Raw genomic sequence first — 13132 nt, 5'->3', positions numbered from 1 at the left:
GATTTACACTGAAAATGTTTTTTTTATGCTGACCATAAAGGCCAGAACCTTCCAAACAAAATCTTTAAAGTTGAGGTAATAACAAAGGAGCAAGTTTACTAAAGTGCAGTACTGTGTTAAGTGGACACTAATACTATTAGAGGACATTATTTAAATAGATCCTGTTGCAAAATGTGGGACCTGCAGTAATTTAAGTGTGTTAATGCATGTTAGTGCAGATCCTGTTTTAAAATATAGGAGCTGCAGTAATTATGTGTTATAATGCATGTTAGTGCACGTTAATAAATGTTGCCTAAAGTAAAATTATATTTTGATGAGATTAACTAATCAATGATTACATAGATAATTTTGATATTTCTGTGAAAAAGTGCTATTTGGGTCTTAGTTTGAATATTTAAATGTTACACAACTGTGCTGCTTTAACAGATGATGATATAGTATATAATTGATTCTTTTATAGGTAAAATTTGAAGGGCTTAGACCTTTATCTGAGATGGTTTACTTATAGAAAATATGCATGAGGTATGGATAATAGTTTCATATGAGGAGGCTTTAGAAAGCTAAATAGCCTCTCAGAAGTCTAGAATAATTGCCATATTAGATTTTAACTGACGTGTCTGGAAAGTGGCAACAGCAACAATGTGCAAATGACTCAAACTTAATACTATTGTTTAATGAGTTAAATTCATATCATAGATAATATTTGAATAGTTGAGAAAACAGTTGAGACAGTAGCAACCTCTTTTTTTCAAAGATGTTAAGAGTTGTAAAGTGAAAAAAGGAGATAGGCGAGTTAAATCAAAAGTATAGAACAATGTTATGCAGTTAAGGGTTAATTTTTTCAAACATTTATTCCTGTGTAAAGCATGTTTTACAAATAGAAAATGGCTCTTACAAAATTATGCAGGGGCATGCATGCATAATTAATAGGAGTGCTGCAGAATTGTACCTGCTTTTCCACAATTTGCATGTAGGTGTTTCCAGGGGTTTAGTTTGAGCAGAGCAGGGGCAGAATTGCAATGTATGCACATGTTTTATGAAACACACATGTACATACATAGAGTACATGCATGCACTTAATTTTGGAACAAGTATAAATTGGTATGAGAGCATTTGTGCTCTACTGGGGTTAATTCCCATAGTGTCTCTTCCTTACAGTCTTATCTCTGATGTGTGTTTTAAATTCTACTATGAAATCAAGTGTATGAACCATATAGCTTTTATAATGGTGGTTACATACAGTGATACCTAATGGCTAAACTATACAGTTTGCTGCTGGTTGCTTTGTGTATTGCCTAATGCATGGCAATATCTGCTTCCTTGTTTAAACTGTAAAATGCATTGGTTGAAATTTCACAGATAATCTAATGGCTAGATATATGCTCACACTTGGTTTCATATTCATTCCTTGACTGGAAAGGAAGAGGCAGTTTTTCATACTTGTGCCTGAAAGCTGTTTATATAAATGATGTCTTCCAATCTTTTCCAGTCTCATTAAAACAAGTGGGCTGTATCTCTCCAAGGACGTAAAAAGATTTGAGGCAATCCAGAAGAAGGTGACAAAAATGGTACTGGGTTTGCACCATAAAAAGTATGAGAAGAGACTGGAAGACCTGAATATGTATACTCTAGAGGAAAGGAAAGATAGAGGAGATATGATATAGACATTTAAGTGGATTAAGAAAATAAGGCCAGTGCCGGACAGACTTCTACAGTCTTGTGTCCTCTCAAATGTCAAAAAGGTGTGGATTAGGGAACTAAAGCCAACACCAGACAGACTTTTACAGTTTGTGTACCGCAAATGGCAAAAAGCAGAATGAAGATCAAGTCTGCATATTGTATATCACTATTATCATATGCTGCGAGTGAGGATGCTGTGCATCTCAAGGGGAAGGGGAAATTGTTGAGATTAGCAAGTTAAATACTGTTAGCAATATAAAATCCCAAGATTTCATTGTATATATCTATCTAAATGTGGTTTGCATGATGGCAAATTGCCAAGCATGAATGAGTAAAACCTTTGTTGTTTTTAATATGCGTTAGATGTTAGCGAGGGTCCCCGCTGTTGTTCAGCGGAACTGCCGGTAAGGAAGACTGGTATGATCTCAAATTTTGCACTGGCACATCAGACTCAAACAGATTTGATAAATCTAACAGAATTGTTAGAACAATACCAAGGTCTTCCACTGGATTGTTTGCTTTACTGGCAGCCAGTGCAGCTCCCTTAATGTGATCTGATATTTTTTAACTATTTATTTTTCATAAGGAAATATTCAGGACAGCCTACTTGCTTGTAAATGGACATAGCACAATAATGACTCAACTCAGAGACACAGAGTTACAAATATGTGGTAAAGCAGATCTGTATCTGATAAATGCCATTGTAATTACAAATGCTGGGTAATTACAAATGCTGGCCCAACCTAACCATTGATGAACTGATTTTGTCTTCATTTTACTCATGTGTGTTGTAGTATTCTGCAACAAATGTAAATGTTTTATCTTGCTTTTTATTAACCCCTGATTTAGTATAGTGCAGTAGTCAGTATGTGCTAAGATGAGGGCATGTCTTAGAATAAGTAGATCTATTTCCCTTAAACAGTAGCAGAGTTGATGCAATTATTTGAATAAAAAAACATGATTGAATAGCTATAGATATCTGCTTATCCATTGTGTGCTGATCATGTAAATAAACTCCTAAAGAACTCATAAGAGTTTTAGGTTTCAAGCATACTCCTACTAGACGAAGCAGTATTGATGAGGTATGCTGAGACTTACTCATCTATAAGAGTTCTGTCTCATCAACAGTTGGTTGTAATTGGTGGAATAGTTGCAGAGAGCCTCAGAGGCCTGACCCCCCACTTTGGGCTCAGTCCCCCTTAAAAATTGTGGCACCGGGTGCAACTCTGGCAGAGAATCTCTTCCATTGATGGGGATTGAGCATCACCTCCAACAAAGGTATGATTTGACGCGGGGGGGGGGGGGGAACTGACAGGAAATATTTGCCATGCCCCAGTCCACCCCTGAGTCCCCCCCCCCAAAAAAAAAAACAATTGAGTTTTGGCTATGCCCCTGGTTGTAATATAAACATTTTTGAACAGTCTTCTATCTAGTCTAAACAGATTAATTTAGCTTATGCCTTTTCATTTGTAACTTAAGGCGAGGTACTGTATTTCTTTGCTGTGAGAACTGTCAGTCTAAGTTTGTGTCTGAGGCAGTGGAGGGTGAAGTGACTTTCCCAAGGTCACAAGAAGCAGCAGCAGGGTTTGAACCCTGGCCTCCCCGATTCTCAGCACATTGCTGTAACTACTAAGCTACTCTTCCAGTCAATAAACGCATAAAATAGGTGAATTTTTGGATACTTGTATAAGTACTGTCTCATAAAATTATCCCCCATAAAAAATTATGTTATAATGTGGTAAAGGGGAATAATTTATCTTTCAAATTGTTTTTCTTTTCACGTTTAGGTTAGAACAAGATAAACACTATACACGTGAAGAAATTGGTAGAATCCTAGAACGAGAGAAGAATGCAGCTAATGAGCTCCTTACTAGAGCCCTTCTTCGGGAAACAAAAACTACTGAAGAGGAGCGCCTAAAAACAAAGCGCCTAGTAAGTATAAGTATCTATGTCCAGGTTAGATAAAAAAGAACTCAAGATCTCAAATGAGGCATACAATGTGGAGTCATTTTGGAAAACTTCATATTAGATCAATAATTAAAGCACTACCTTCAAGTTATGGTTGTTGCATATGTTAAGGCTTTTTACCACAGTAGATGATTTCTTTACTGCTTTGTGATGTTTAGTTTTACCATCTATTGATTTCAGCCATGCTTTGTTTTTAGAATTTTTTATTTGATATTTGAAGTTTTTTTCAAGCCATGCAAAATTCAGCAACACATCTGCAGACAGGTAGTGGTATATGGAACCACATTACACTGAAACATTTGGTACTGCATTGGTTTCCTGTCACTTGGTGAGTGAAATTTAAAATCTTTGGGCTTGTAGAGCTGTGAGGGGTCAGGTTCCCCAGTAGTTTGAGGCACTTTTCTGGTTGTAAATGCATTGTAATCATTAGCAGTGGCCTTGTTGGAAGTTCCACAATAAAGATAGTTTATGAGGGCAATGTTTTCAAATAGGTTAGCTTTGCACGTACCATGACATTAATGAACCTCACTCCTAAGCCCAGAATATGTGGAGTTTGATGATCTCAGTCTCTCAGATTTACTGCTAACACTTGCTGTAGTACTTGCATCATGCCAAAGAAAGTTCCCTTGACTATAGAGCTCCATTTGACAATAGATGGTGGGACTATCTCTGTTTCCTCTTTGTTTAGAAATTTAGGTGGTATTCTTGATCCTAGTCTGAATTACTCTAGGATGGTGATCATGGGGAGATTTTAATCTACACATCAAAACCCCAGATAGCACCACATCTGTCTTCCTGGATACGATGCAGCACTAGGATTCACACAGGTGATCAATTCTCCAAGCCATGAAAAGGATCACATACTAGATTTTGTATTCTACAAAGAGATTGACATAGCAGTATTGAAATAACACCGCTATCATGGGCAGACCATTTTCTAATTAAATTTTCCCTAAGTGATGACCTGAAATAAATGACACCTCCCAGAGTTTGGAAGGAGATCAGAGACCAGAGAAAACTGACTGCTGAGAATTTCCTGGAGGGCCTTGGACTATCCACATGTGACTGAAAAGACAACTACAGTGTGAGAACAGGTTGATAAGACCTTAGAGAAAATGGCGCCACATAAAAAGGTCTTATGCCCCAGTCGCAAACATTCACCTTGGTTTTCTCCAGAGCTTCGGACCCTTAAGTGCGAAGGATGGAAACTGGAGATGGCGTAAATCTCGCCTGGATGAGGACAAGCTAAACTGTGGGAAACACATAGCTAAACTGTAGGAAACACATAACAAAAGTACCACCAAGCCTTAGCAACCAAAAATCAATGTTCTCTCAGTTCATTGAACAGGCTGCCAATTCAACCAAGCACCTCTTCTGCATAGTGAACAGCCTACTGCACCCCCCACAACAGAACAAGCCTGTCCAGTTAAAACAGAACTGCAATGATTTTGCTACATACTTTGCCAACAAAATTAAAGAGTCTCCACCAGGAATTTACACACAGTCCCACCTAGTCTTGAATCAGCTAACCAGGAGAACACAAACTTGCCCCTTCCTGACACAGACATGGGACTCTTTTAACTCATTAATAGAGGAGGCCTGTGACAAATTCCTAAGAAATGTTTGGCCAAGTACCTGCTCCATTGACCCCTACCCATCAAAGGTAGTGCAGCAGGCAAGCAGGGGCCTCATAGAAGGCTCGACAAAATCGTGAACTCTTATTTCTAATGGGCAACTACCAACAGCATTAAAAAGGGCAGTGGTGCATCCTTTGCTAAAGAAGAGCAACTTTGACCAGGACACAAAGGTTACCAGCCAGTATCTAACATCCCATTCTAGGAAAACATATAGAATAAACAGTCTATGGTCAACTCAGTGGTTGGCTAGACTGGCTAGATCTATGTCATTCTGGATTATACCCGGTTATAGAACAGAAATGGTCCTTGTATCCCTTCTAGTTGATCGTCACAGAAACCAAGACAGAGAATTTGCCTTAGTGTTGGTACGGCTAGATTTCTCAGTAGCTTTTGATATTGTGGATCACATTGTCATGGTGGAAACGGATATCAGTGGAACAGTACTTGCTTGGTTCAGATCCTATCTATCAGACAACAGTCCGTATTGTTCGGCAGCACGTCTTCACCACCATGGGCACTGACCTGTGGGGTACCACAAGGATCGATTCTGTCACATATTCTGTTCAGTATCTACCTCAAGCCACTAGCCAAGCTGATTTGGTTGATGGACCCTCAGTTCTACATCTATGCGGATGGCATTCAGCTATTTGTACTCAATGAACCTGACTTACTCACAGCTGTGAGTAAACTGATTACCTGTTTAACATAAATTCAAGAATGGGCTAAAACCAACAAACGTTTCCTGAAACCAAATAGAACTGAACTTCTATGAGTTTCTAACACAAGTGGGCACATACTTGACATCAAAATCTCTTTTGGGAAATACGAACTCCCCCTCAAATCATGTCAGGAGCCTTGGAATATAGCTAGATTCAACAGGTACTCTGATCCCCCAAATCCGAGCAACCTTCACGAGCTGCTTCTATCATTTGCAACAGCTGTGCTGCCTCTGTGTTACATTGAGAATGCAAGTCATGTCTCAGTAGTGCATGCCATGATAACACAAAGACTGGATTACTGAGAGAGGAGGGAGGGCTCAGTACCTGACCATGTGTTGAGCTCCTGGAGGTGCTTTTTCCATCCTTGGACTCTCTCGCATACCATCCACCGAACTGTTGATGTCACCTGTGTGGGCCAACACCAGAGTCAAAAACCAGCGCATTCCCTGTGGTGTGGCCAAAGGGGCATGCCTTAAGGGATACACCAGACCCTAATGGAGCACAGGTTGGCATGGAATTATACTCACTATTATAGCTTGGTAAGGACATTATTGCTATTATGGGGAACATAAAGGTAAAGTTAAACTTGTGATTGAGAGCACCCATAATGTATCTGGACCATTAGATTGACATCTGGTGCCTCTAAATATGGCCACTCACTCCCCCCCCCCCCCCCCCCATCACAGGAGATGAATTGGGTGCTTCATTAAGTTCAGGGGAGAGGCTAACCCCTGAGCCATCTACAGCTTCTCTTTCATCCTGTTCCGAGGGTCTGTTTCCAAGAGGTCTGTCCCTGGCTCAAGAGAAGTAGCCTTTATAAGAGCCATTGCCACCTCCGCTATCTTCTGATATTTCAATTCAACTTGTGTTTTTCCTAATTGGAAAGTGGTAAAAAGGACTGAAGCGATGCTCCAAGGTCCAGTACAGCAGCTCTGTGCTTTTTCTCATTGTTTTGCCTCAAAAGTTGAAGATATGGACTTATATTGACTTTAAATAGTTCTCTGAATAAAGTAGAATCTCAGCTTGGTGTTTCCCAGCAAGTAAGAAACTACCAGTGTAAAGGATAGTGTCTACCTGTCAGTGTGTAGAATTACATGGCACTGATCTGTTATCAATGTCTGTGTGAGACTCGTTGGAGGCACTATCTGTTAGGGATGTGCAGTCATGTGAAACGACATAGGAAATGTCAATGACAAAAAAATAATCATGAAGTTTTGTTGTGTTTTGTCAATGGAAAATAGTGCACACTGTTGAAGAATAATGGAGTCAGCAGTAAGTCACTTTGTTTCCTCTGCATCTCCATTGGTTGCCTATTGAAGCCTGTGGGATCACTGGTAGAACACTTTGCTTCTTTTGCATCCCGGTTGGTTGCTTACACCTGTCTGTCTGTTTATACTGTTGCTGTGCTGATATGGCTGTTTCTGTTACATTCTCTCAAAGACGGAAAGGGGGATATCATAGTTTGTATTTACCAATTCTGTGCTGTGATAAGTTTGTTTGTAAGAGAGGAGGTTGGCTACGCATAGTTTGCTGAATTTGCCAGTCCTATGCTGAGAGGAGTTTTTTTGGCAGTAACTGAATATGCAAATCTGTGTCTAGACTTTTTTTTTTTTTTAAGAAACTGAATTTTAAACACTGTACACGGGAGCTCTGGCTAGTTGCTGCAATCAGTTCTCTGGGCGGTGGGGAGGGAATAATGGGCATACTAGATGTGGAGACAGATATGTGAGGGAGAGAATTTTTCTTTTATGAATCAGTGACTGACTGATTGGCAGAAGATGCAGTCAGTTGTGCTAGTGGTGTGTGTCTGTGGGCATACACATTACCCCAGGGCAGATATGCAAGTAGCCACACTGCAAACTTGTAGGAGTGCAAAGGGAGAGAGACAGATACTAAAATGTTAATAGTGCTGTTTCACTGCTAACAGCACAGTGACTGACTGGCACAAGAAATGGTCAGTGTGGCTTCACGTTTCACTGACAGCCTCACTCTTTCAGTGTGTGTCAGCATGCTGAAGTAGTTAGGTCAGTGCCAGTGGTGTGTGACTGCTGGTGCACACAGTACTCAGGGGCAGATATACTAGCAGGCATATTACTATACACACTGAGTTAGTGGAAAAGGAGGGAGACACGGATAGTGTTCAAATGCTTAAATAATCAGATACCTGGTCCTGCTACAGTCAGGAGGGTAGAGAGAGAACACTAATAGATTTTTTTTCTTTTCCAGACTGTAGCTCTGTGATCGACTGTCTGTGTCTTGTGACAGGACTCACTACCACACATTTACAGTGATTGCACTGCACATCTCCATTCGTACGCAGCGCTTCACAATTGAACATGAAGAAAGACAGTCCCTGCCCAAAAGAGCTTACAATCTAAATCAGGACAGACAGACAAGACAAATAAGGGAAAGGGTAGGACAGACAGAGAGGACGCATAGCAAAAGGGGATTATTGAAGAGAGGAAGACAAGATAAGGTTACGAGCAAGTGACAAGTTAGGAATCAAAAGCAGCATCAAACAGGTAGGCCTTTAGCCCGGATTTGAAGGCGGCCGGGGATGGAGCTTGACGTAATGGCTCAGGAAGTCTATTCCAGGCATAAGGTGCGGCAAGATAAAAGGAACGGAGTCTGGAGTTAGCAATGGAGGAGAAGGGTGTAATTAGAAGAGGTTTGCCTAGTGAACGGAGTTCCTGGGAAGGAGTGTAGGGAGAGATGAGGGTGGAGAGGTAGTGAGGGGCTGCAGAGTGAATGCACTTATAGATCAATAAGAGGAGCTTGAATTGTATACGGAAACGGATAGGGAGCCAGTGAAGTGATTTCAGAAGAGGGCTGATATGGGCATAGCGACTTTGGCGAAATATTAATCGTGCAGCAGAATTTTGAACAGATTGAATGGGAGAGATGGCTGAGTGGAAGAGCTGTGAGAAGCAAGTTGCAGTAGTCTAAGTGAGAGGTGATGAGAGTGTGGATGAGGGTTCTGGTAGCGTGCTCAGAAAGGAAAGGGCGAATTTTGGCGATATTATAGAGGAAGAAACGACAGGTTTTAGCAATTAATATTTATGAAAGAGCCCAGGCTCTGCACAGTAATGTTGCTTTTTCATAGATTCTGTGGCTGGTTGCAGGAAGCCTGGCTGTTGTGAGTGGGTCCTTCAAATGATCTCCCCACTACTAAATGATAGCCTGGCATTTGAATACCAACACCTTTTTTGCTAGAAAAAACACATTGCTAATACCTCCAGCTCATCTACCCACTTCCCTGGCTTCACAATTCCATTTCCTTTCCTCTTTTTGTCTACAAATTAAGCCCTGATTATAACTTCAAGTTACAGATGACTATCCAGCTCATTTTCGAAAGAGTACCCCGGCCATCTTCCGACAGAAATCGGGAGATGTTCGGCGATCTCCTGAACCCGGCCAAATCGGTATAATCGAAAGCCGATTTTGGCCGGCGCCAACTGCTTTCCGTCGCGGAGCTGGCGAAACTTCAAGGGGGCGTGTCGATAGGGTAGTGAAGGCAGGACGGGGGCTGGGGAGGGACAGGGGCGTGTTCACGAGATGACCGGCTTCGCCTGATAATGGAAAAAAAAAGCCAGGCTTGACGAGCATTTTGCCGGCTTTACTTGGTCCCTTTTTTTCCACAACCAAGCTTCACAAAGGAGCCCCAACTGACCTAATAACTACCGGAGGGAATTGGGGATCACCTCTCCTTACTCCCCCAGTGGTCACCAACCCTCTCCCACCCAAAAGAAAGCAACAACTTTTTTTCCAGCCTCTATGCCAGCCTGAAATGTCATACCCAGCTCCATGACAGCAGTATGCAAGTCCCTGGAGCAGTTTTTAGTGGGTGCTGTGCACTTCAGGCAGGTGGACACAGGCCCATCCCCCCTACCTGTCACACTTGTGGTGGTAAATGGGAGCCCTCAAACCCCCCCCCCCAAACCCACTGTACCCACATGTAGGTGCCCCCCTTCACCCCTTAGGGCAATGGTGGTGTTGTAAAGTTGTGGGTAGTGGGTTTTGGGGGGGATTTGGGGGGCTCAGCACACAAGGTAAGGGAGCTATGTACTTGGGAGCTATTGTTATTTTTTTTTTTAATTTTTAGAAGTGCCCCCTAGGGTGCCCGGTTGGTGTCCTGGCATGTGAGGGGGGCCAGTGCACTACAAATGCTGGCTCCTTCCACGACCAAATGCCTTGCATTTCGCTGGGTTTGAGATGGCCGGGCCCAGTTTCCATTATGGCTGAAAAACGAAGTCGGCCATCTCCTCTACACCCGGCGATCGATTTAGCCGGCTCCAACTGTATTTCAAAAATACGGTTGGCTCCACGGCCCTTGCGGCGCCGGGCCCGAAGATGGCCGGCCAGCCATTTGGCCGGCGCCGTTCGATTATGCTCCTCCATGTCTTTAAAAAGTAGGCCAAATTAGTCTTTGATTGTGTCTCTGGTATTGTTTCAATTTAACTATGAGAAAATGAGACTTTAAATAGGTGTGCACCTGACAGGGTAAAACCAGGATGGCCTCACTCTCTCTGACAGAACCATCAGATAACTCTGATCAACAACCGAACAGCAAAGGGCTGTAACCAGTAGACAAAACACACCGGTACAAGTGGCACTTCTACAATCAACAGAGAGACTTAGACCTTCTGAACTGTGGACTTCAGTACAGTGATCAATATAACTATATTAAGATTCATTTAAACATTTAACAAAATGCTGCAAAAACAGGCACAGTTAACTAATTAAAATGGCAGTCCTGAACTTTAATTAATTACAGTCAACATGTATGAGCTGAGCACTTAATTCATTATTAAAATTGCAAAGAAGTACCACAAAATGAAGGTACAAGTACTTAAGAGAAACATTATTGTAACATAAAATAGTGTGCCTCGATTTATAGAATTTGTTGTCCTGAAGAAACACTGGGAAATAAAAATATATTTGAATCAAATACCTATTTGTAACCTTTTCAAACCATGATTTTTTAACATTACATGAAAAAATATAACCATTTGTGCCTAAAATCAAGAAGTTAGTTGGTTTTCTTCTAGTTTATTCATCCACATTTTCCTAGTCTATTTTAGGATTTGATTGGAAACTGAAGAAATAATATTAAATATTTTAGAAACATGTTTTGCTCTTGTTTAGATCTGTAATCTTAAAAAATATTCAAAGGACAAACATTAGGAGGATCCTAGTGTATATAGTATAACCTTAAAAACTATTCAAAGGACAAGGATCCTAGTTTATATAATAAATTAAATAAAATGATACATTTGTTTATCAAATAGCTTTTGCGCATCAGTGTAATATACCAAACAAGGCCACATATTAAAATGTTTATTTTGATTGCTTTCCATTTTCTTCTGTGCATAGGTAGCCCTGTTAAGAGCACGTCTTTTATTTACTCATTCTCTTTCTGATAGCCCTTGTCTGTCTGAATTATATAGGGTATACAGCCACTTGCTAGCTTGGAAGAGCTTCCATTGATGGAAGAAGTTAAACGTAAGGGTTAAAAGAGGTTTAACTTTTTCTGAATGATACCAAGATTTGTAATAGAGTGGACACCTTGGAGGGAGTGGAAAACATGATAAAGGATCTGCAAAAGTTAGAAGAATGGTCTAAATTTTGGCAGTTAAAATGTAATGCAAGGAAGTGCAGAGTAATGTATTTGGAGAATAGAAATCCAAGGGAGCTGTATATTCTAGGAGGTAAGAGACTGATATGCACAAACAGGGAGAGGGACCTTGAGGTGACAGTGTCCACAGATCTGAAGGCAACAAAACAGTGTGACAAGGCGATGGCCATAACCAGAAGGATGCTATGCTGCATAGAGAGAGGCATAACCAGCAGAAGAAAGGAGATGTTGATGCCCCTGTATAAGTCGTTGGTGAGGCCCCACTTGGAGTATTGTGTTCAGTTTTGGAGGCTGTATTTTGCTAAGGACATAAAAAGACTTGAAATGGTCCAGAGGAAGGTGACAAAAATTATATGAGAAGAAACTGGAATCTGAATATGTATACACTAGAAGAAAGAAGGATGGGGTGATATGATACAGACGTTTAAATACGTGAAAGGTATTAATATAGAAACAAACCTTTTCCATAGAAGAGGAAATGGTAAAACTAGAAGACATGAATTGAGATTGCGGGGTAGTAGACATAGGAATAGTGTCAGGAAATTCTTTTTCACGGAGAGGGTGGTTGATGCCTTTAAGTGGTAGAGACAAAAGCGATGGCTGAATTCAAAAAGGTGTGGGATGAACACGAAGGATCTCTAATTAGAAAATTAGAGACAAAAGCGATGACTGAATTCAAAAAGGTGTGGGATGAACATGGAGGATCTCTAATTAGAAAATAGATGGTATAAAAAGAAAAAAACAAAACGTAAATGGCTGCATGTGTGTGGATGTGTCAAGTGACGTTTAGATGGTTATGCCAGCTGTGAAGAACCAAGACTGGTGCTGGCCAGACTTTGTAGAGTCTGTGTCTCGCAAATGACAAGACTGATTCGGATAGATTGGCTTGGCCTTCATTGGCAGCTTCAGTAGTTGGAATGAAAGGACAGTGCCGGGCGGACTTCTACAGTCTGTGTCCCAGAAATGCCAAATAAGACTATGATCAAATATTTTATATCTCATTCATTGTTGGTTTAATCATGAATTGATAATTAGTGTGACTATTGGGCATACTGGGTGGACCATTGAGGTCTTTATTCAAATTCAAATCAATTCTTATATACTGCTAATATCTCCTTTCCAGGATTCAGTGCGGTTTACATCTAGGTAAGACAAAAACAGATAGCATTAATGTGAGGTATGAGAAAATTAGATATCATTGATGTAATCAAAAATATTATAAGAAAGGATAGTGGGTGGTGCTAGGAGGTCGAAGTCATAATGGGTTATTATGAAGCAATCTTTGGGAAGATAGGTTTTCAGTATCTTCCTGTCTTACTTCTTTGATGATACTAAATATTTTTCCTCGAGATTAGACGGTTGCCAAAATAAAACAACAGTGTGTGACAAGATTTGCAAATATAAAAAGAAAGATGCAGCATTTACTAAGCTATAAGAGCATAAACCTTCATTCAGTGCCTTTGGGGTGGGTGAGGTGGGCAAGACCTTGGGAG

General features: G+C 40.7%; 1 protein-coding gene across 1 annotated transcript in view; it reads left to right on the top strand.

The window, feature by feature from the left end:
• CHCHD3 (coiled-coil-helix-coiled-coil-helix domain containing 3) overlaps positions 1–13132 on the top strand; it is a 449808-nt gene that overhangs the window by 139813 nt on the left and 296863 nt on the right. The window contains exon 4 of the mRNA XM_030216571.1: positions 3468–3612. Within this exon, the coding sequence (XP_030072431.1) occupies positions 3468–3612 (145 nt within the window). The remainder of the gene's footprint in view (positions 1–3467; positions 3613–13132) is intronic.

This window comes from Microcaecilia unicolor, chromosome 10 (genome assembly GCF_901765095.1).
Source record: "Microcaecilia unicolor chromosome 10, aMicUni1.1, whole genome shotgun sequence".
NCBI lineage: Eukaryota > Metazoa > Chordata > Amphibia > Gymnophiona > Siphonopidae > Microcaecilia > Microcaecilia unicolor.
The sequence above is the reverse complement of the archived record's forward strand: the minus strand, read 5'-3'. Positions and strand labels throughout refer to the sequence as shown.